The sequence below is a fragment of the Boleophthalmus pectinirostris genome, unplaced genomic scaffold, assembly GCF_026225935.1.
Source record: "Boleophthalmus pectinirostris isolate CB_2022bp ecotype Guang Dong unplaced genomic scaffold, ASM2622593v1 HiC_scaffold_8, whole genome shotgun sequence".
Classification (NCBI taxonomy): domain Eukaryota; kingdom Metazoa; phylum Chordata; class Actinopteri; order Gobiiformes; family Gobiidae; genus Boleophthalmus; species Boleophthalmus pectinirostris.
This window is the reverse complement of record NW_026571515.1, coordinates 21,551,794-21,574,468: the sequence shown is the minus strand read 5'-3', so window position 1 is coordinate 21,574,468 and position 22,675 is coordinate 21,551,794. Positions and strand designations below refer to the sequence as shown.

At 37.5% G+C, this 22,675-nt stretch overlaps 1 protein-coding gene across 1 annotated transcript; it reads right to left on the bottom strand.

Annotated features, from left to right (window-relative positions):
* Positions 1–15,554: 15,554 nt before the first annotated feature.
* On the bottom strand, positions 15,555–22,086 carry LOC110158023 (uncharacterized). The gene is made up of 5 exons (XM_020922446.2): positions 21,576–22,086; positions 19,643–19,837; positions 17,171–17,318; positions 16,418–16,576; positions 15,555–16,267 (listed from the first exon to the last, which is right to left on the bottom strand). Exons 1-5 carry the CDS (start codon positions 21,649–21,651, stop codon positions 15,958–15,960), a joined length of 888 nt encoding a protein of 295 aa, XP_020778105.1. The 5' UTR covers positions 21,652–22,086; the 3' UTR covers positions 15,555–15,957.
* Between the last annotated feature and the right edge of the window lie 589 nt (positions 22,087–22,675).

The window sequence follows — 22,675 nt, the reverse complement described above, 5'->3', positions numbered from 1 at the left end:
GAAGAACTAAATATACAGGGTTTGTGTGTTAAACGTGTGAATGGATGAAACAAAACTTTCCAGGTATGTTTGTGATAAGAAAACAACATTACACATGGGAAGATGAATAATTGCAAATATCTGGAAAGCAGTGTCTCCTCTCCACAGATCTGATATGTAACTTGGCCGGTACATGTCAGCTGCTGGTTTAATCTCCCTGAAGACAAGCAGGAGACAGACCCTCCACCAGAAAAGTTCCATAGTATATTATAAAACTCACAAAAGCATACTTATTTACTCTATTTCTATAATTTTGTCTACACTGTGAGAGGGTATTTCAGTAGTAGTGATAATTATAACACACTGTACATAGTTATTTGAACTGATGCCACTGCTATTTTAAATGTATTCCTACTATTATTTTTAAGTCTTGTGTTTCAGTATTACTGAAATGACACTTTGGATATTTTTTTGAATATGGGATCTATCATGGAGTGAAAGAACAGTGTTTGCTTTGCTCAGTGCAACGCTGTAAAACTAAAAGCCCTACAGAGAATGCTCTAAATTAGATTTAACGTTGGGTCGATCCCATCTGGAGGAGGGCCAGCTGTGAGGGAGAGAGACACTGAGGAAGAGCTGAGAGAGAAAAGAGAAGAAGAGAGAAGAGAGGACAAGAGAGAGAGAGAAAGTGCACGAGAGAGAGAAAGGAAAGCAAGAGAGGAAGAGAGGGAGAAAAAGAGAGAGACTGAGGAAAACCTGTGAATGAGAGAGAGAGAGAGAGTGAGAAAAAATAGAGGAAAAGAGAAAGAGAGGAGGTGAAAAAGAGAGTGAGGGGGAGAAAGGGAGGAAGAGAGAGAAGAGAGTGCTGCTGATGATGTTACATGATGGAACGGAGTCAAAGAAGTGCTGATGTCTGAGGACGAGATGGAGGAAGGGCTGTGCACTTGACTTAATGTGGGGTTTTCATCAAGTTATGACCATAACATTATGACCACTGCGGTGAAGAACGCAGGTTATGTCTTCATCATGACACTTATAGAAAAATGGGAGCAACTGGCCCAAATTTACTTCATCTACAGACAAGTGGCTCAGAGCATCTTCAAATTTCATTATATGTGTTTAGTGTAAACTGATGACAGCTTCCTCAAATAATGTGTCCTAAACTGAGATACTTGATTATACTCAGAACACTGCACTGAGAATGTGGATTAAAATCAAAGTCAAATTAGCTCTTTTTTTGGACTGAAGCCAATAACTTTATTCAAACCTAAAAAGCAGCTAAAGTGGATTTTATGGTTCATTTGAGATTTAGGTATTCCCATAAGTAAAAGTGAATTGCTCTGTTTTTAACGCTACATAAGAGACCATCTTAAATCACATCTTAAATCACACATTATCCGCTCAATGGGCTCTTAACCTACTTCAGCTAAATTAAGTGACTGTCCCGTTCCCACACTCAAAGAGAGGACATGGTCTTCAAAGCCGCTTGGAAGTCAATAACACACATACATGTCTGTGTGCAGCTGAAGGAAGAATGGCTCATCACTCAAATTCAACTGGAAGCACATTTGTAGTCATTCCAGTCTTTAGTTGCGAACTTATCTCTGATCATTTTCAAGAGTCACAGGTGACTGCATGTGTCCCTGTCATCACAAGTATAATGTATTCAATATTTATAAGATCAAGTTTGACATGTGGCGTCCCACATGTTATTAATTCAAATATCCTTCAAATTAATAAGTCTGAATACTTCATCAATACTTTTTTCTAACGGGTTTCCTGTTTAAGTGACTTGTATTAGCTCTACTGAATGTTTTGTGTCTCAGATACTGTTACTTCCTTGTGAGACAAACCAGAGCGTGGATTTGAGAGGAGCACCTCTTCTTTGTGTTTTTGGAGCCGTTCTCAAACATTTGATCGGAGTGGACAGCAGGGAGTTTGTTGACTGAAGTGTTATGTGACAGCTCTCTGAGTGGGTGGTCTCTAGTACTGGCCTAATATCACACTAGTAATTGTCTTCCGTTCTTTTTCTTATTCTTATTATCATTTATTGGCACATAAAAATATATTCAAAACTGAATTACAGGAGTTGAATGACCTAAATCATGTTTTACTGAAAAAATAGTTTGATACAAGTGCAGCTCAAACTCTAACCACATAAAAATATATATGTATGAATGTGATCATTTGTGAAGCACACATACTGCAGGAATGTAGTTAACATCTTGCAGATGAAGTCAGTGTTCTCACACTTTCAAACTGAGATGGACTTTTAAAATCTTGGAACATGTCTTAGCATTACCCTGTTAAATAACTTTACTTTACCTTAGTTTAGACATTTTCCAATAGTTCCAGTTTAACATACTTGTTCTCCCAGAATGCCCTTGCCATTGCAGTATACTCATTTTGTACAACATAATTGAGCTCCGCAGTAAATTAGAGGGTGTTAGCATGTTCTGTTCTTCTGTTTTGTGTGTGGTTAAAGGGGCGAGTGATGCAGATGTACCAAACCTCCAGCAGAGATAAGAAAACAGAGCAGGGCTGATTACTGCAGGATAGACAAATAAGCATTGGCCTTGGCTCAACTGAAGATTTTGTGAGGAAATTCATGTAGACAGTGGAAACAAGCCACTGAAAAGTTGCTTGACCAGCCAGTCCCTTGAACATTCTGTTCAAATCTAGAAGGGTCTGGAATTAAACCAGAGCGTGAAAAACCTCCATCCAAACTTGAGATGATCCAACCACAGAAGGTATTTTGTAGCACGTCACTCAAATTCGGTATATATGTCCTCTTGAAAATATATAACTTATTTTACCTGAAATAAGTTATAGTTGATGCTATTGATGAGTTCATTCTGAGAAAACCCATGTTGTTTTACGGCTCCAGATCCACTTGTCTTTGTGAAGTTTTGTCAAAGTGTGTGGTTCTGGCTGGTCAACTTGACTTGCTTTAATAGGTCACCCTGCACTGTGAACAGGTGTACCGAATATTCTGGTTGGTGTTCTAGTTTTACTTTTCAGTGTTTGGTGTGTGTGTTCATGGGCAGATATGTATTTTGTTGTGGGGACCAGAGTCTAATTACACACCAGCCTGATGTTGACCTGCCTGCATTGGGAGAAAAATATTAGGTCTCCTCCAAGGTGTACATCTTTTATTATTGGATAAACAACATGATTTAACGTTCAGATATGGATTAAAATAGGTTAAGGTTGAGGTTTACGTTAGGCAACTAGTAACTATCGAACTCCAGGAGATGACCGTGAAGTCAATGTGTGTATTCTGTGGAAAGACGGAAAAAGAAAAATAGTTTGGCGTATTATTTAATATGTGCCATTCTTATCGATTAGTAATCATGATAATGCTGTTATTGACTACTGTTTGGTCACATGGTCATGTATTTATGTAGCACTTTTCCACCATTAAGGCACTCTCTCTCTCTCTCTCTCTCTCACTCTCTCTCTCACACACACACGCACGCACACACACACACATACACACACTGGAAGTGAGGTGGGTTAAGTGTCTTGCTAAAGGACTAGGACTGCTTGATTATGGAAAAAATCATTATCATGATTATTTTGGTCAATATTGAAATCATGATTATTCAAACGATTATTTTTTAGTTACATGATGCATTTCTCTTTCTCAAAAAAACACTTTATTAGTAATGATTTACTCAAAACTTTCAAATTGAAAATAAATATAGGCTACAAATATGAACCTTAGAGCAGTTTTGCGACGTATGAAACATAAAATGAATAAAATATACTTTGAACATGAAAATGTATCCAAAATAAACTATATATCCAGCTGTTCTACAAAAGATTTAATAAATATACTTATTTATATTTAAAAAATCCCCAAATAAACATTGTTAAGCTTGTTTCAACTCAATTACTCAATTAATTTGACACAAAAATCGAAATAGTGATCAAAATTCAATTAACTACACAGCCTTACCAAGGACACAACAACAGCGTCTGTGGGAGATGGAATTGCACTGCCAACCTGTGGATCAGTGCATCTACCCACTCAACCATTAATGTTTTATGTCGAGAGAGAGATTTGAACCACCAACCTTTAGATCAGTGGACAAACTCTCAACCCACTGAGCTACTGTTTGATCGTTTTAATCCAAATTGTAGCAATTTCATTAAAACGTTATTGTGTGTTAGTTGTTGCCATCTTAATAAAACCTACATGGATGTACATGTAAGCCTTACACTTGCAGCACCTCTGAACACACTCTTTGGACTTCTTATGGTCATCTTTGGCCTAATGGTCTCATGTACAGGGGCGGTCTGCTAATGGCGGCTGTTGCACTAATTGCATCAGAGGAGTTTCCCCTGAAAATGAACAGGAAGTACCAGATCACATGCGCTCATCAACATGCTAGATACCCACTAATGCACCGGAGAGGCTGTTTGTATGAGGACCCGTTTATCATGAGTGAGGCCTTAGGTTATCCACAGCTGACGCATATTACAGCAGCATTTTTTTTCTACCCGTTTGCTCCCCAGGCATTTCTAATCAAATATTTCAGAAAGCAAGTTATGCAAATCGACACCTATAGCCAGTAAAGAGAGAGCTAAACAGGTGATTGATTGAATAATATATCAGCAGCTAATCTAAGAACTTCAAAGAACTGCACCAGAAAGCTTAAAGCCAAGCCACGAGTAACTTTCTGGAGATTGCCTGCACACAGGGTTCCCACTCTTTCACTGACAAAATTTAAAAACTTTTCCATTACTTTTTCATGACCTAAAGTGAATTTTAAACCTTTCCACTCACCTGATGGTTTTATAGTTTTTTTAAACATTTAAAATACTGTCAGTGCATTTACTGTCATCTTTTTAAAGAAAAAGTGCATACGTTTGGAAATAATCATAATAGCCTGATGAGAACTTTTGTGTTCTGTGAGTTCTGTGAAAGAGATACTCAAACTCCATGATTTTTCCAAAACTTTCATTGAATTTAGAAAATTCCATGACTTTTCCAGGAAAATTACATTTTTAATTTCCATGATTTTTCCAGGATTTCCACAACTGTGGGAACCCTGTGTATAATAGGAAGTCAAAACTTGAGTCAACTTTAGAAAATTCTCCATGCAGACAGGTGTGTTGCCATGCTGTGGAAAAGCTAAAGGAACAACATTTCCATGGAGACAAGCAGGTCAAGAAGTTTTTCAGTGGAATAAAAACATCCAAAATGGAAAAAGAAACATGCATTTATTTTAGACTATTTTTCGGCTATGTTACGCAATGGGTCAGAAAGTAGTGCAAAGTAGTCAAAGTAGTACACACTACCTGGCCAGCCACAGCCACACAAACAGAATGTAGAAGGGACTGACTGGTTAGACAAGCATGTTACTAGGCAGAGTATAACGGCACAGTATTTTTGCTATAGATTACCAGAGTACACAGTTCTTAAGGTCATTTTAATTTCTGCAAGTGTCTAGTTGTTTTAACCTGCCCTTGCCCTTCTCTGTTGCATCCTGCGCCTGTCCCATGATGATGGATGTGTCCTATCTGCCACCTTTTGCCCCAGAACACCTCCCCCTCACCAATGTCAAGTCCATTGACTAGTGACAAACAGCCCATTACTGAATGCTCTCCTGCGATTACCATGGCAACGAGGTCTGACTCCGGGTCGAAGGTGAGCAGGCGATAGTGCTGCTGTAAGCTCATGTGTCTGACACCACTACTGTATGTCAATGTATAGTATGTGTCTTCATGTAAATAATGGGAAATTGACTTTATATGAAATTCAATTGTTTAAAAATTCAAGTGGAACATTTACATGATCATCAGAAATCACTTCACAGTGGCAATAGTAGAAGTACCTTTTGTGTACTTTAATTCCTTTGACTGTGAATAATTCACAGTAATTTTATTTTACTTGAGTAAGCCAGCTGTCTTGATTCACTCTGTTCTCCCAACATCAGCTTCACTGGTTATTGTTTATCTTTTAATGTATTAATCTCAGTTATCCTGAATATCTCAAACAATATTTAATTCCATTCAGATCCTCTTACAGTTTACGTCACGCAGATCAGATATTTTTTGTTGTCCCAAGAATCAAAAACAAGTAGGAAAACACTCATTTAAATATAAAGCTCCCTCTGATTGAAACAATCTTCCCTCATCGATTTGCACACTAACTTCGGTCCCTTCATTTAAAAATACTCTGGTTCAGTATTTACATATCATGCGCAATCGTTTTTGATCATTTTGTTGAATTTTGTTGTTCATCTTGTTGTATTTTGTGACTATATTGGAACTCTGTCTTATTTTGTTCAAATTTGATTCATTATCAATTTATTATTATTGATTATTGATTAACAGTCAAGTGTGAGTGAGTGAGTGTGTGTCATTGTATTGATTTTGTCATTTTATTTTTTCTGTGTTTATTTGAATTTATGTAGCCAACCGTCTGCCCTACTGTATCTGTCTTCTGCTGTTTTAACTATGAGAACCCCCTCAAAAACGAGATGGCGTGACATCTTATCTTATGCTCTAAACAAATAAAATTCAAAATTCAAGGCTGAGTAGACACCACCATCCAATGATTGTGGCAAAAGATGGGACGACTAGACACCAGGTCAGTGAACTTTAGATTCTACTCACTCCTCACAAACTGAAGTAAATACAACTTTTTTCCCCTCCTATCCAGATGGCATATCATAAAGCCTACATAAAATAAAGCATAATAATTTCTCTCTGTTTCAACTTGTTTGAAATAAATTGCCATTATATAGTAAAGTAATATGTAAATCAATGCCTAGAGATGAAATGGCACATTCGACTCACATGTCTAAATGATTGTATTCACACTGTTGAGATGTAAGTCAGTGAATTATTGGGCTGCTGTTAAAATGTCAAGACTGACATATTTCCACATGATTTAGGGTCATCTCATTTTTAAATCTCTCTAACCATATGAATATAAAACGAACTGTAAGATTAGCAAACGTTAACAAAAGATAACATATTTTTGACCATCCAACAAACATTTTTTACAACCTGTAGTCTGACCCCAGGAGCTATTCTGTAGGGATTAAAGTTTCTATATTATGTAAAATTCACTTGAATATTAAGCCATGTTATAATGTTGTTACCTCATCAAAAACATTATCTGGAGTTTTGTTTTGTTCCATTCACAGTTTTGAGAAACTAATTTCCTGTGTTACCGCATGATGTCACAAGGTGGAACAGAGTGTTTTCTACTTGAGAGAAGACTTCATACTTGAGAGAAGACCTATATGCAGGGTTTGTGTCTTAAACAGGTGTGAATGAAACAAAATAAAAGTAAAGGTGTGATGATGAGGAAACAAATTTCTTATCGAATAGTTTGATATGGAACTGTATTTAAATGCTAAAAATAATATTAACCAGTTTATTCATGAGCAGTTGCATTCTGTTTTAAATACATCCGGACTTTTCTGTTTTTTGTTCCGGCCAATTATGCACCCGAAATAGGCCAGGAAGCACGTGAGGTCCTGCATGTTCAGAGACGCTTTGACCCCTCTTGACTTTTCACCCACTGCAATCAAAATGCCTGCCATGTGTCTCACATCTCCATAGGCAAATACTGCAGACAATCATTGTTCTGGTGTAGTCGCTGCCTTCACCGTCTCTGGGCTGGTCCCTCTCAAGTCTGGCCTGCCCCCCCTATAGAGCGAGCCTGGTCTAATAGGGGCAGTGTAGCATGAAGTGAACGGCCTACATACCTCAGATCACTCAAACACACAGCCAGGAGGGGGGCTCAGGGCAACACATTCGATGTTAAACGTGTTGAGGCACCGTCTACAATGTAAATAATAAAAACATAGCTAGTTTCTTAACACTCATAAATTACTCAAGATGAACTGGGTTCTATTGCCATTATAAAAGAAGATAAAAAGTTATTTTGAGAAGAATTACAATATTCCTACATTTGTCTTGTATGTTTTGCCCCAAAATCATAATCAACATAAAATATTGGATTCAAAAGTCATTATAGGGATGGAATATATATAAAAAATGTTGCAATGGATTATATTATTATTATATTATATATATATATATTATTATTATTATATTAACTACTCAACTAAAAGGTTGATAGATATAAAAACAAACCAGTGTAATCTTTCAAATTAGGGTATAAAGTTACTTTGCACTTTTGTGTTTGATTTTATATTTCAGGTTAATTATTGCAATATATGACCCTCAGCATTTACAGGCAAATCTTTGCACTTTCCTAACGTTTCTAACTCTACCCTTGTAGTCACACTATCTTTAAAACCAATGTAATTTTCCTACAAAACTAAAAGAGAAAAGTCACCTCTTCAAAAATTGCAGAATAAGAAAAAACATAAATGGCTAACTTGAAAGGTAACTTGAAAGGTAAGTGAAATCTATTGTATTACGTATCGTCATCATTTCTTTGTCTGACCAAACCATGTACCTGAATTTCTGTACTGTGCAAAACCCATACACCTGCTAACTTAAGCCTAAAGTGAGACTCATTCAGTCATTTGCATACTCAACACATCCATTCATGTGTGATTCTCCTATACAGACAGGTACTCGCCCTGCTGCCTCAGTGTGCAGTTTGTCCTGTCAGACAGCTCTATAGTCAGCAGGTTTTTGGTCCTCCTCTCTCTCTCTTCTCTCCTGACCCAACCCAAAGCTGACCCACAAACACACTGACCTCTCCAGGCCACCATAGAAAGTTCCACCAACAAAAACAAACAACAACTTAGTGAAAACAAAACAGTTGTCCTTTTAGCAAGAAGAATGTTGTGCTACTGGAAGAAAATGTGAGAAAGATCAGGACTGACAAAGAGGTAAACAACACTACATTTGTTTCCATTGGTAACCAGCTGTGGTGTGCTTGTGACCTCATGCTGTCTGACTGCATACACCTAGAGTTAGCTACATCACTGGCCAGACAGAAATAAGCACCCAAACCACACACACTCAAAGAATTTTTAATTAGACTAATGACAGGTTAGGGAAAAAAAATGTCATCTTACTTTTCCAGGTAACTCAGCAGAAGAAGGGCTAGATGTTATTACCTAAATGTCTGTAGAGGAAATCTGACACTTACACACTACGTTAGTTAAAAAAAAAAAAAAAAAAAAAAGAACAGGCAAATTTGATAAGAACGTATAAGATGGTTATTTTTTCATCATTGTTTTATCTGTATTACTTTATGTTTAGAGATAGTGATAGAGATGGCAGTTTTGTTTAGTCAGAATTAGTAGTAGTAACACTAGATATGTATTGGGAGCACAGAGTAAAAAAAATTCTATTGCAGTCTCCAACCTTTTCCTCTGGTGAGCTACCTTTACAAAACTAAAATGGGAGAGAGGTTCTAGTTTTAGCGGTAATGAGAAATTGATCCTTTGATGGAATCAGATGCCATTATCCCTTTGTTAGTGCACAAAGTGAGGCATCAAAATGAAACATTTACTATGATAACTACGGTAATCAAATTGTAGCTATTCAGCACAATACATTTAATTCAGAAATCTCTTGACAAGTTTAGAGACCCTGGTCTAATGGTAAAGACAACCATTAGTTGCAAGAGCTGAATAAAAGTAAGACTACATATTAATATAATAATATATTTAGATGTGCATTGTGTAACTTTTCTGATAAAGAGTACATCAAATGCTTTGTGTTTGTGTTATTGCTTTGTCAGGAATGTTTCATAGTATGACATTAAACCTTTCTCTCATAATGGAGACCAGACCAAGTTACAGCTCAAATCTGTGGAGAGGCAACACTACTCACAGTCAGAATGTTTTTCTTTGCTTTTTGAGCTATAAAACCACTTGCCATTGAATACATGTAAAGTTTATCTGTTTAATGTCATACTGTGGAACTTTCAAGGTAGAGCAATGACATATCCATAGAAACAAGCTGTTCAAAAAGTTACATAGTGCACCTTTAAAGTCTTTTGCCAGTGTTGCTCTACCTTGGTCCCCAGTTTCTCTCGTCATGTCTCAGTCTAAATTATGTTTATTTCTTTGGTGTGAGCAGTCTCACGTGTGAAGGTCTGGAGCAGTAACCCGTGATTCAGAGACTGCTCCAGAACTGATCGTTAAAATGTGAAGCCTTAATTAGGCTCTCTGTGTGTCACTGCAACCCCAATTAAACCCAGCAAATGCTCATTACATTCACTTGGATAGTTTCACATTAAAGAAGGACTTAAGCTTATTTGCATAATCAAGCAATGGTGAGATATATCTTGATACTTGAACGGGCATTACTGAAGACATTTTGGTTAAAGGTCTCATATTACACAAAATGGATTCTTGAGCTTTAAACCATGTTATAATGTTGCTACCTCATCATAAATATACTTGGAGATGTGTTTTGTTTCATTCACACATGTTTGAGTAATAATTTATTATTAAGTGCAACTATCTTTTACCCTAAATTCAGTAGAGATGGGCAAGCACTTCCTTGTATTATTGCATGACATCACATGTGTGTTAAACATGTGTGAATGAAACAAAACCAAACTCCAGGTATGTTTCTGACGAGTAAACAACATTTTAACATAGATCAGAAAATAGCATAATATGAGCCCTTGAACAATAGAGTATCCTGTGCTCTTACTGGTTTAAAAAGGAAACAACAATCACAACAGAATCTGGGTTGTTAAATCAGGATAAGACCTGTCCAACTGGTCCATTTCTTTAAGAGCTTCTAGTGATTAAGGTTTTGCCCAGAGTAGTTAATGGCGCAGAATGTAGCCTACTTCAATAGTCAAAGTAAATGTCATTACTAATTAATGGCCCATATATTGATTCTTTGCCAGTGTGGCATCTTACCCGCACCATCTTGGTAACAGTAAGATTGAAGCTCCCTCTAGTGGTCTTTAGTGATAATATCCTGCGTACTTACTTGCCATACTTGCCCTCTTTTTCCCCCAATATCTGAATAACGTTTTAAACTTTTTTCTTTACATTTTTAAGTAACTTTGTATAGTAGAGGTCACAAAATATCATAGCATCAACTTTAGAGAATAGATAGCTGACATTTTACATTGAAAAGAGACAATTAAGTGAATATGTGCACCAAATGACCAGATTATATTTTGGCACATTAGCTGCATAATATATAACTATCTCTAACATTTTCTCCTTTCACACACCAGCATACGAAAGTAAAATTTGTTTGGCACCTTTGCTAAGTTTTCTTGCAGAACAGTGAAGTCACAGGACCGTGCAATTCAGCGTCTCCTCCTCTGTGGGTACAAATATTAGAAAATCTGAATACATGTGTATCATAACAATGCATTCTGGGTACACAGATCTTACCTCCATAGTAGTAAAGTATGGCAGCTCCAACAACCAAACTAAAACAGCTCAAGAAGAACATGGGCCCTGTAAAAAGTAATTCAATTTAACATTCCAACACATTTTTAATAGTGACTCAGTATGAAGTTCCATAAAAAATTGTTGTGAAGTAATTTTTCACATTTGCTTTGACTATGACATTTTGACCTGAGTGTTTTCCAGTACATGACCCCTGACCTAGTTACCCACTGACACACCTTTGACCGCATGGATGGAGCTGGACTGTTCAAAGGAATGTAGCACAGAGGAAGCTGTTTTGGGAAGCCCCGCACACGTGAGCCTGGATGACCCACAAAGCCACAGCCCTGAATGTAATGGGATGTAGATGAATGGAGCAGTACAGAGGCTACAGAGGGGCCGCTCTCTGATACCACAGGTCAAAAAGGTCAACTGGGTTTGTGAATCAGGGGGCAATCACTTTATCCATGATACATGATGCTTAAAGTACCTGTGGCAGGTCAGACTACTCATTTTTACTAAACCACAGTTAAGATCATATGTAAGATTTATGCAAAAACATTCACAATATATATATATTTTTTTTAAGGTATAAAATTTTACTTTCTGGTTGGAATTGATGTCATCATGCTAATGTTTTAAAGTATCAGAAAAATGCCTTTCTTATGCTTTTCAAGGGCAAGGCAAGATGGTGGAAGACTCATTGTATATTTATATAAAAATAAAACAATATACTTCTTCTCAGTGCCCTTTTTCAGTTTTTCAACCCACCTTTATTATTTAGCACATTGGGATTCTTCTATCTCTGAAGTACAAAAGTGAAACATTGTAAATCATTTTTAAAGATTGACAGAGGATCCTGAATTTGGAATACAAATGAACATAAAAGTGTAATAAAAGGTGTAGATCCTAAAAAATTTGGAAATTAAATGTATCATATGTTTTGCTGGATCAGTTTCATGAATTGAATTCACTACAATATAATTTCAAATATTCTTTTATGTTTTGATGTAATATATTTTCATAAGTCTATTTATTTCTATTTCCCATTACCAGGAAGCCATAATAATAATTATAACATTATAAATGTTAGAATGTCTGTGCTGTACGCAAGGGTCTCACTGCCATCCTGCATCATCAGAAGTATAATATTTCCTACAACAGAATTATTGACAGACTGGACAAAACTATCACAGTATCTTGAGGGTTCCTGTCTTCAGGTGCTGAGTGCTGTACTGATGATGAATACATTACTCCTGTGTCACGCCTCTTCTCTTCAACTCACAGACTACAACAATTTATTCTATAACAATTACAAAATACAGTTTGCATCATTTTCCACACTATCCTGATATAAGCCGTGTACATTCCCGCAGTTTTACCTCTGTATCTGCCTCTAGAGGACAGTCTGCTGTACATGTCCTGGGCATGCGCCTAGATTCCTCTGTAAAATTTTTGACACACCTCTTCACCTTTACAGTGGAGGTTCCTCGACAGCTCAGCAAATCTTACCTCGGCCGGCACTTTCATTTTTTCTTAACTGAAATGAGAGACAATGAACCATTGTCATCTAAATTGTGACAGACTTGGAAATCAAACAAAAGCCCTATCCTGCAAAAGTAAAAAAGAGACTGGCAACAGACTTGAATACGATCTAGTTTAAAAGTTACATTATTTTTCCAAAGAACCACATTGTTATCTATGGTACAAAACAATATACTGCTTATAGTAAGTCTTGCCTTAAGACCTACTTTTATCGTGTATTATTTTATTGTGTATATTTATTGAGTTGTGTGGTCCTGTGTCCCTTAAGTTTATTTTTTATTAAAGTTTTATTTTCTTAACAAGGACTTGAAGATTTTAATAGAACTTTATTTTATAATCCCTTTTTTCTGTATTGTGCAACACTTTAGATGTTTTTGTTTATGAAATGTGCTATATAAATAAAAATGAATTGAGTATGGATATTGGAAGTAAAGACTGTATACTTTTTCATTTTAAATCTCACCTTTTGGGCCTCTTGGTTGGATAGTATTTAGGGGTAGGTTCTATTGAGCTGCAGCACCAGTTTTTCAAGCATCTCTGAGTTCATTCTCTGGTGTGAACATAGAAAGTGGGTGCCTGTCAAGAGCTGCCTCATGTAGCCATCAGGGTCTAGTCAAAAAATATGAAATTGTGTATTTTTATTATACCAGCATAAGGCATACACTACTCAGTTTGTTCACTGAATCCTTGATACTCTGTGTTCAATTATTATGTAACTCCTTATCATCATCTGGTTAACTAATCAATACTCAATGTTCCCTCAGTCTTATGTTCCCTGATTTCTAAGTTGTTGTTGTTGTTGTTTTTTTTTTTTTTTCAAAATAAGGCCCTATGTTCCCACATTATTTCCTTTATCATCAATTTGCATCAGAATTTATCCCCATTTCTCCCAATTTGGTAGTCACACCCAACCTATTCTCCAACAACAGTTGACTGTAGAGGTCATGGTGCTAAGGATCCTAGGTTGAAATGACTCTGAATCATCCCTTTAAATGTGGTAAAAATTTTAATCAACCCACTTGTTGATCGCTGCTGTAGCTCCTTGTGCTTTTACCCTCCGCTACAAACTTAAGCATGCGCAGTCTTGATCTTGATCGATGTTTCTTCTGCTCGATAAATAATGTCTGGGAAGTGATGAGGTATTTTTACAGTAAAATTCCGTCTGTGAATTCGTATTCGTACTGATGAAAGCGTAATCGTAAATTTTCATTTCGTAATTGTAATTCTTGGCGTCATAATTTTTCTATTCGTATTCTGATGGATAAAATACACACAATATATTTTATGTACGACGGGACTCATTTGAGAGTTTTCAATTATTTATTTTATGCGCAACTACAGCCAAATATGCACGGATTTCTATTCTACGAATATTTTTGAAAGCTTTCTTAGTCCACATTTCCTCCGCTTTTTTTTTTTTTTTTTTTTTACCGTATGTAACTGGTCAAGACGCACAGCAGCATCTGCGCGTCCACTGAGCAGAAGAGGGGATGTGTTAAAGACGCACACAGCGGTGAATGCAACACACGACACGAGGGAGAGAGAGAGAGAGAGAGAGAGAGAGAGAGAGAGAGAGAGAGAGAGAGAGAGAGAGAGAGAGGGAGAGAGAGAGAGAGAGAGAGAGAGAGAGAGAGAGAGAGAGAGAGAGAGAGAGAGAGAGAGAGAGAGAGAGAGAGAGAGAGAGAGAGAGAGAGAGAGAGAGAGAGAGAGAGAGAGAGAGAGAGAGAGAGAGAGAGAGAGAGAGAGAGAGAGAGAGAGAGAGAGAGAGAGAGAGAGAGAGAGAGAGAGAGAGAGAGAGAGAGAGAGAGAGAGAGAGAGAGAGAGAGAGAGAGAGAGAGAGAGAGAGAGAGAGAGAGAGAGAGAGAGAGAGAGAGAGAGAGAGAGAGAGAGAGAGAGAGAGAGAGAGAGAGAGAGAGAGAGAGAGAGAGAGAGAGAGAGAGAGAGAGAGAGAGAGAGAGAGAGAGAGAGAGAGAGAGAGAGAGAGAGAGAGAGAGAGAGAGAGAGAGAGAGAGAGAGAGAGAGAGAGAGAGAGAGAGAGAGAGAGAGAGAGAGAGAGAGAGAGAGAGAGAGAGAGAGAGAGAGAGAGAGAGAGAGAGAGAGAGAGAGAGAGAGAGAGAGAGAGAGAGAGAGAGAGAGAGAGAGAGAGAGAGAGAGAGAGAGAGAGAGAGAGAGAGAGAGAGAGAGAGAGAGAGAGAGAGAGAGAGAGAGAGAGAGAGAGAGAGAGAGAGAGAGAGAGAGAGAGAGAGAGAAAATGAGCGACAGCAGCAGTGAAGCACAGTAATGTTTTGACACATTTCAGTGCAATATGCAGTTGAAAGGCAGAGTGTAGACTGTGCAAGGTGAAAATATCTTTTTGAGCAGGCTCCACAAATAACTTGCACAGGCACATGAGAATTCATCCTGCGATGTTTGCCCCCAGTACACTAGTAATTCATTTTACTAACAGTTTTGCATAAATTTTGGGAATCAATTAATTTCAGAAGCAGAAAACCTGAGGAGCCATTTAGGAGCCGAAAGAGCCGGCTCTTTATAGTAAAAAGAGCCGAAATTCCCATCACTAATGCCTTCAGCTCTGTTTGTGGCCTCTGCGGCTACGCACACGCTCCTCCTTCTCCTCTTCATCCCCGGAGCCATGTGACCTCCGGATCCTCCATGATCACTGTATAATTAGGTCGCAGACAGGAGATTACCAATAAGAATAGTTAGTGACACTCATAGGGTTCAGCGAGCTTTTATTATTTATTTTTCAGTTACTATAATTTTATGTAGTGGCTTGGATTTTGAACCCTTTTATTAAGATAGATTTTATTTACATTTTGACAGCACAATTTACATAGAGCCTCGTGTAAAAAATACACAATTAATCAACAAACCTTCAAAGTTTCTATAGGCTACATACAACGTAGCCTAATGTAAGTCTACGTCTTCACCAACAGAGGGCGCTATGCCTCAACTTTTCACCAAGGCACATAGTTTTGAAGACTTTATTTACAGTATTTGTACTATAATTGCATGGACCTGTAGTAATCTTAATAATCTTCTTATTGTACATTCCCACGTGGTCCCAATGTTAATACAGTCTTACAAAAGTCAGTAGTTTTGAATAAGTCCTCGGACATCAGACAGATATCACTCGTATAGAAAATTCTTTAGTCGACTTTTTATTCCTTGTCTGATCGGTAGTTCCTGAGAAAGTACCCTGGTGTTTTGCTTCATAGTTACACACAGGATCAAACCTTGAGGTATTTACTTGGACCAGATCTGAACTCAGACTCTGTCTTGAAACAGGCTGGTTATAGTTATTTGAACAGCTGGGGTTTAGTGGTAAAAGTGGCTGGTCATATTCATATCCAGGAAGAACAGGAAAACTGGGAGCATCATTATATGAACAGGAAGGGCCAACTGGATCATAGTACTGCTGTTGACACCTGTAAGGGATAGATAAAAGGTTTGACTCAGCAGTTGAACAGAAAACAGCACTGGAAAAATATTCCCTCAAATGGCATTTACGTCACTTCTAACTCTCATGTCACTGATAAAACATATTTGCTGCGATCATTAGTCAGAAGGGAATTTACCTGCATATTTTGTGTTCCCTCTGCCCAGGATCACGGTGAGTCAGTCCTTCTTCTCTTATGTTGTTGTTATTATTGTTCCTGCCCTTATTACTGTATTGTGGTCTATTCATTTCCTGTTGATGGTTTAGACTCTCCCATTGTGGCGGCATTTCAGGGTACCTGCAATTCACAAATGAAGATTCAATAAAGTTAGTTAAGTTTTGTTTTATAAAACAATTGGAAATGAAGATGGATTAAAGCAGACCTATTGTGCAAAATCAACCTTTCAGAATTTTTAACCATGTTATAGTAGTTTCCCCTCAACATCTAGCAGAGAGTTTCAAGTAAGTCTCAAGTCTTTGACTGCAAGTCTGATTCAAGTCCCAAGTCAAATACAGGCAAGTCCAAGTCGAGTCTCGAGTCACTGGCTCGTAAGTCCAAGTCAAGTCCAAGTCGTCTGCTTTGAGTTTCAAGTCATTTCAAGTCTTGAGACAACTTAGATTTCTACAATTAATATGAATTTTAAACAAAATTGTACTTCATAGTACAACCATAGTACATTTATATATGAGTATATAAGAGTTGTAGAAATGTAATTTTAAATGTCTTGATAAGATCTTAGTGTGAATCTTTATGTTCAGAATAAAGAATTCAGATTTATAGTGCTTCTCAGGTCTTTTCAAGTCCGAGTCAAGGGGCTAACAGCTGCACGGCTCTTTGTTTGTTGCAGCTCTCAATAGTATATCTTAGGTATTAGTAACAATTTTAACTAACCTCTCCATCTCTTTCCTTTTCCTTTTTTCAATGCAGTCGACCAAACAGCAGGTGAGGAAAGCCATGGACATGAAGAAGATGACGGCAGAACTCACAATTGAAAGCAGTATGGCCAAATGGAAACCACTGATCCCAGGGTTGGAAAGTGCTGCAGGAACAAAGGGGAGAAATATACAAATAAGTGAACATTAAGGTATTCTACTTACAGTAGTTACTTCTGCATTGGGCCACATGTTCAGAACCTTCAAAACAGTCCTTATCTAAGTTTTCTTCATTTTGGTGTATGGTTTAAAACAGTCTTGGTGATCTTTTATTCTTTATGCACACAATCTGCTCTGATATATTCATTTTCAGATACATTTTCTCCTTAGTTTAAGTATAAATGTCTTTATTTCTCATTATTGTTCACTTACCCTAAAAGATTTGCACTGTTGTTCTGCTTATACTGTATATTTTGTACATATTTAGTCAAAATGGATTCTTGTGAGCTTTAAGCCATCTCATCAAAAACATTATTGATGAGTTTTGTTTCATTCACACATGTTTGTCTACAGCTACAACGCTCAGAATTTTTGTGATGTGATGAAGCGGTAGTTTTCAACAGCTACCTCTTGTCTTTAGTTCATTAGAGACTGGCAATTTCTAGTGAAGGTATATGGAGTTTAAAAACACATTGGCGCACTTCCTGAATTACCGCATGACATTACAAGTTGGAACAGAGTGTTTTCTATTTGAGAGAAGAACTCAGTCTAAATATGTAAGGTTTGCACGTGTGAATGAAACAAAACACAACTCCAGGTATATTTTTGATGAGGAAAACAACATTATAACATAGACCAGATAATAAAGTAATATGGATTCTTTAAAGCCTTATTTTTTTATTGATTTTATGATAGAGTTAATATTATTCATTGTTTTATGTTGCACCATACCGCTGAAGCAAGTTCCTAGTTTGTGAATTCTGTTTAGTGATTATGGCATTCTAGTCCTGATTATACCAGCAAGTGTGAGGCAGTTATGTCCAAAAGCATCAAAGTGCTTTTCATCTTCTTCTTTCAGTTGGGTGGTTTTGGCACCATATAGTAAAATAGGGAAATTGCAGTTTTGGTTTAGTCTGTAGGGTTATGGTTTTCATTTCTCACGCTTTCTTGTGTTTTCCAAAAGCACCTTTGCCTATATATGTGACTGCTGATTTTTTCCCTTTGAACCCTAAAACTTCACAATAGACAGCGTCTTTATTCCCATGGAGGCTGGTTCTGAAACATTATTTAGATTTTTCTGCTCATGAACCACAAAATGAGTTAATGTGCACCTGTCTCTAATGATTCTACTCTGCCCCTTTAATGAAACATCTACATTAATGTCAAATGAGCTCTATTCTCACCACACTATATATTTCCTAACCATTGAAATCATGGGTGCCAGTTATTTTAACCATTGTGACTACTTGTCTACAACTTAAACACCACTGTATGCATTGTGTACTCTGATATAACCCTATTAAGGCCAGAATTATTATTATTTTTACTGCATCTTGAGATTGTCTGTAGCACAAAGATTATATTTGTGCATTTTCTGCCAGTTCACCAATATCTCTTTCAGCAGGAGTATTGGAGATGATATGACTTGGTTTTGCCAAGTAATGTGGAAAAATATCAAGATACAGTATCATTATCATAGGCTGCTGTATCAATATATGGTCGAGTATTTTTAGGTATCTTTTAGACCGCACAACAATTGTTTTGCTTATTTAGAGGAAGGAAACTTGTTTATGCAATTTGCAAAAAAAAAAAAAAAAATCACTGTTTTAATTACTATTATTATAATATGTGCATTTCATATTAACTTTGCACAAGTAGTTGTCTAACAAAGAAATATTGTTGCTAATATGTATTTGATTCTTTAAAAAGACAGAATATCATGTGCAGTATCGATTATCACATGTATTGCCATGTCGTGATAATATCTTATCTTAAGCCATGTATCATGTAATATATTGAATCATGAGGGATCTTGGAAATTCCAGCCCTAGTTTCACCCACCAACCTGAAGGTCAGATTAATCTCAGCTCTAATGCATAGTGCTGTTGTGTTCTTGGGCAAAATACTCCATCTTGTAGAAATGTGCATGTGAACGGTTTATTAGGGGTGGTTGGATGGGATTGGCAGCTAAACCAGTCCAGTCAGTCGACCCCAATGCAGCTGTGGCACTGAGAATAGAGAGTGCATAATGTATGGAACTGAACAGTGATTTCAGCATTTGGAAAGTGTTATTTGATGCAATGTTTTATTATGATTATTAGCTATTTGTCTGCCTACTCACACTACCTAAAATCCTGAAGTGTACCCATTTTTCTTGTATTTCCTGTCACCATTAGTGTCTATGACTCAATAATATGATTTCTCATTTCCTATTTGTACCATTATGAATAACATGACAACAGATAATACTTTATATCAAAGTTATACTTACGCTTGCAGTAGGTCTCTCCCTCCCAGTGAGTGGTGTTTGCATCAAAAACACACTTGACACTGTCCCCGATCAACTTGTGTTTGTCTGGGCACTGCAGGGAGATCACTGTGCCCACGCTGGTGCCGTTTCCATGGACAATCCGCTGGAAACCCAGTGCGGGCTGTGGCATCGGGCTGCACTGAGTCTGGATAAAACCTAAACAGGCCAGAACAAAATGGTTAATTTGTATTCAAAACTTTTATTGTTAATCTTTGGATGTGTCAAACTTATGAGTGTGTATTTCTTTTTACTTTTCAGCAATATTGGAACAAAATAGTCAATAAAATAATTACAAAAAGATTAGAAATTATACAAAACATGTCTTAACATTTCAACATTTCTAATGAGATAGGTGGGCCAGTCCGCATTTCTGTAGGGCGTTCCAGTCCAGGGTGCAGGAGGAGAGCACAGCACACAGATAGAAACACTCGATCAGGGCAAGCAGATAGGATTTGCTGACTCACTAACGCTCTCATGTGTCAGAAGTGTATATTGCAGACTTACATGCAGATCGTGACAAGATGACCCAAAAAAGTCTCTTATGACCCATTTGAGGGTCACAAGTCCATCTTTGGGAAACAATGCTGTAGAACAATGATGTAGTTTTTGATCTATATTATAATGTTTCCTCATTCCTCATGTGTTTTGTTTCAGCCACATGTGTTTAATGCACAAACCCTGCATATTTAGGCTGAGTTCTCTCAAACATAAAGCACTCTGTTCCACCTTGTGATGTTATGTGGCAATACAGGAAGTGCTCCACTGCGTTTTTAAACTCCATACACCTTCACTAGAATAATTTGCATAATTTCAGCCCTAGAATTGCCTAACTCTACCAAACTAAAGGTAAAAGGTAGCTACTGCTTCATGACATCACAAGGTGAAAAGGAACATTTTGAGCTTTGGACATGTACACAGACAAATGCTAAAGGGTTACTCAAACATGTGTGTATGGAACAACATACAACTCCACTTTGCTTAATATGGAACTTTTAATTTCCCAAACCAGGAATCTTGCATCACTAACTGTCATTTTAAAGGAGACATTACTATTGTTGGGAACTGTTGGTCTTACATTCTGTCACAATAAATTCAGACTGTCTTTAAGAGGAAATATGATAACTCAACTGTATCCAAAAGGAAATGTGATAACTCTTTAAAACAACAAAAGCTTGTGGGATTCATGGAAACAGCTCAGCCCATATGAAGCCCTGAAAAACAAGACTTTATCTCTCGTTCACCATGTCATGGAGGTCCCAAATCACTGCTCAACAGACCAGAACAGGTTTAGCAAAAATCTAGAAACATCAGTAAAAATCTAGGCTTCTTGTATTTGTAGTGTGGACTTGTAGCAGTTGTTGACCCTAAGATGACATATATAAGGAACATCCACTATTCATGACATAGATTCACACTATATAAGTCTTCATTATGTCTCCTCCTAAGGTGAATCATCACTTTCTCTCATAATAAACACGTCTTCTGTATCTCCACTTCTTTAAGTCTCTCCTCCTCTTGGTCACCAGGCAGCTCTAACCTCCTCATCTATTTGAAATCTTCCTCTTACTATTCCAACTAGCACTGGTCTCACAACAGAAGTCATCGCGGTTTTAAACAAGTAGAAACTTTAATACGTAACAGGGGTCGACACAGAGCACCGCTTTTATGCAACGTGCGTGCGTGTGAGACTGCGCGAGAAGCCCAGCTGTGGAGTCTCCGATTAAGCCACACAGACCTCTTGTTGTCCTGCTTTCACCTTATACATTCATCAAATAATAGTATTTTTAAAAAGACACCAAATTAAACTGATCATCTTTCACAATCAGATTATAACAAATTATTTGGAACATGACGCATTTAGGCACATCACCAAAATCACAATGTCGTTGCCTACCTGAGATGATGCCGTGATAGCTCGCGTTTTTGCCTTCCATCTCACTCCTGGACGCATTGGCCACGGGTACAGACATGCTGCTCAAACACGGGACCTCGTGTGCGTAAAGCAGTGCTCCTCTGCGCTTGGTACGAGGTCAACAGTCCCAAATACCGTCGTTGTCTCTTTCTCCCTCGCCTCTCTCACTCCTTCAAAGTGCCTTTCAACTTCACGGACGTCCCAAACAGCTCTCCCTGCGTGTGTTTCTATTGCATCCAGTAGGCTATTGCTCAAACAACCGCAGAAGTAGTCCCAAACTGCCCCAAAAAGTGGGCCCTAAAAGAGACGTTCTCTACAGTGAAGTACGCGCGCGCTCAACCCAGACGCTGATGAGACTTGACCCGCGGTTAAGCGCTTTATGTGATGCAGGAAGTGCAGCTGTCGGCTCACAAGAGGATGCGTTTTACATTGTATGGACTAAATGTAGGCCTATCTCACCACTGTCTAGTTTCACGAGAAGCTCTCTCTTCAAAAGCAGAACAAGGCAGTTGCATCAGTTTAAGAGGCGTTCTTCCAGTGTAATAGGTTACAAAATGCTTGGAAGCCAGATGTCATTACAGAAATAACGCTTAAACTTTATGGTGTTTTGTGTTGTGCTTGTTGTGATTTCCAACATAATATTGAAAATGTCCTTTGTTTATGCCAAGACTTCAAGGCAAAAGTGTTGTCATTTTAGCAGAAGACAGACAGCACAGGTGTGGAGCAGGTGTCGCAGGGGTGTAGATAAAAAGAAGAAAAAGTGAAGTATGAGCTATATATTATATATATAGTTGTGTAATTAAGTAAAGTAAATTATTTCAGGAAAATGCATTGGAAAATGAGAAAAAAGGCAAAGGGAAGAGATCCATTTTGTCCTTGAAAATGCCACTGTTGTTTGTTTTGCTGGATTACTGAAATGAAGACTACCAACACGGTAAAAAAAAAAAAAAAATCTTTGAAACATCCTAAAATGCAGAAATTTACACCAATTTTGTACAAAGATTCTTGAGTAAGAACCCCCAACCCCCTCACCTTGTTTTATTACTTGCTAGACATACTCGCAGCATCGCACATAAGTGTTC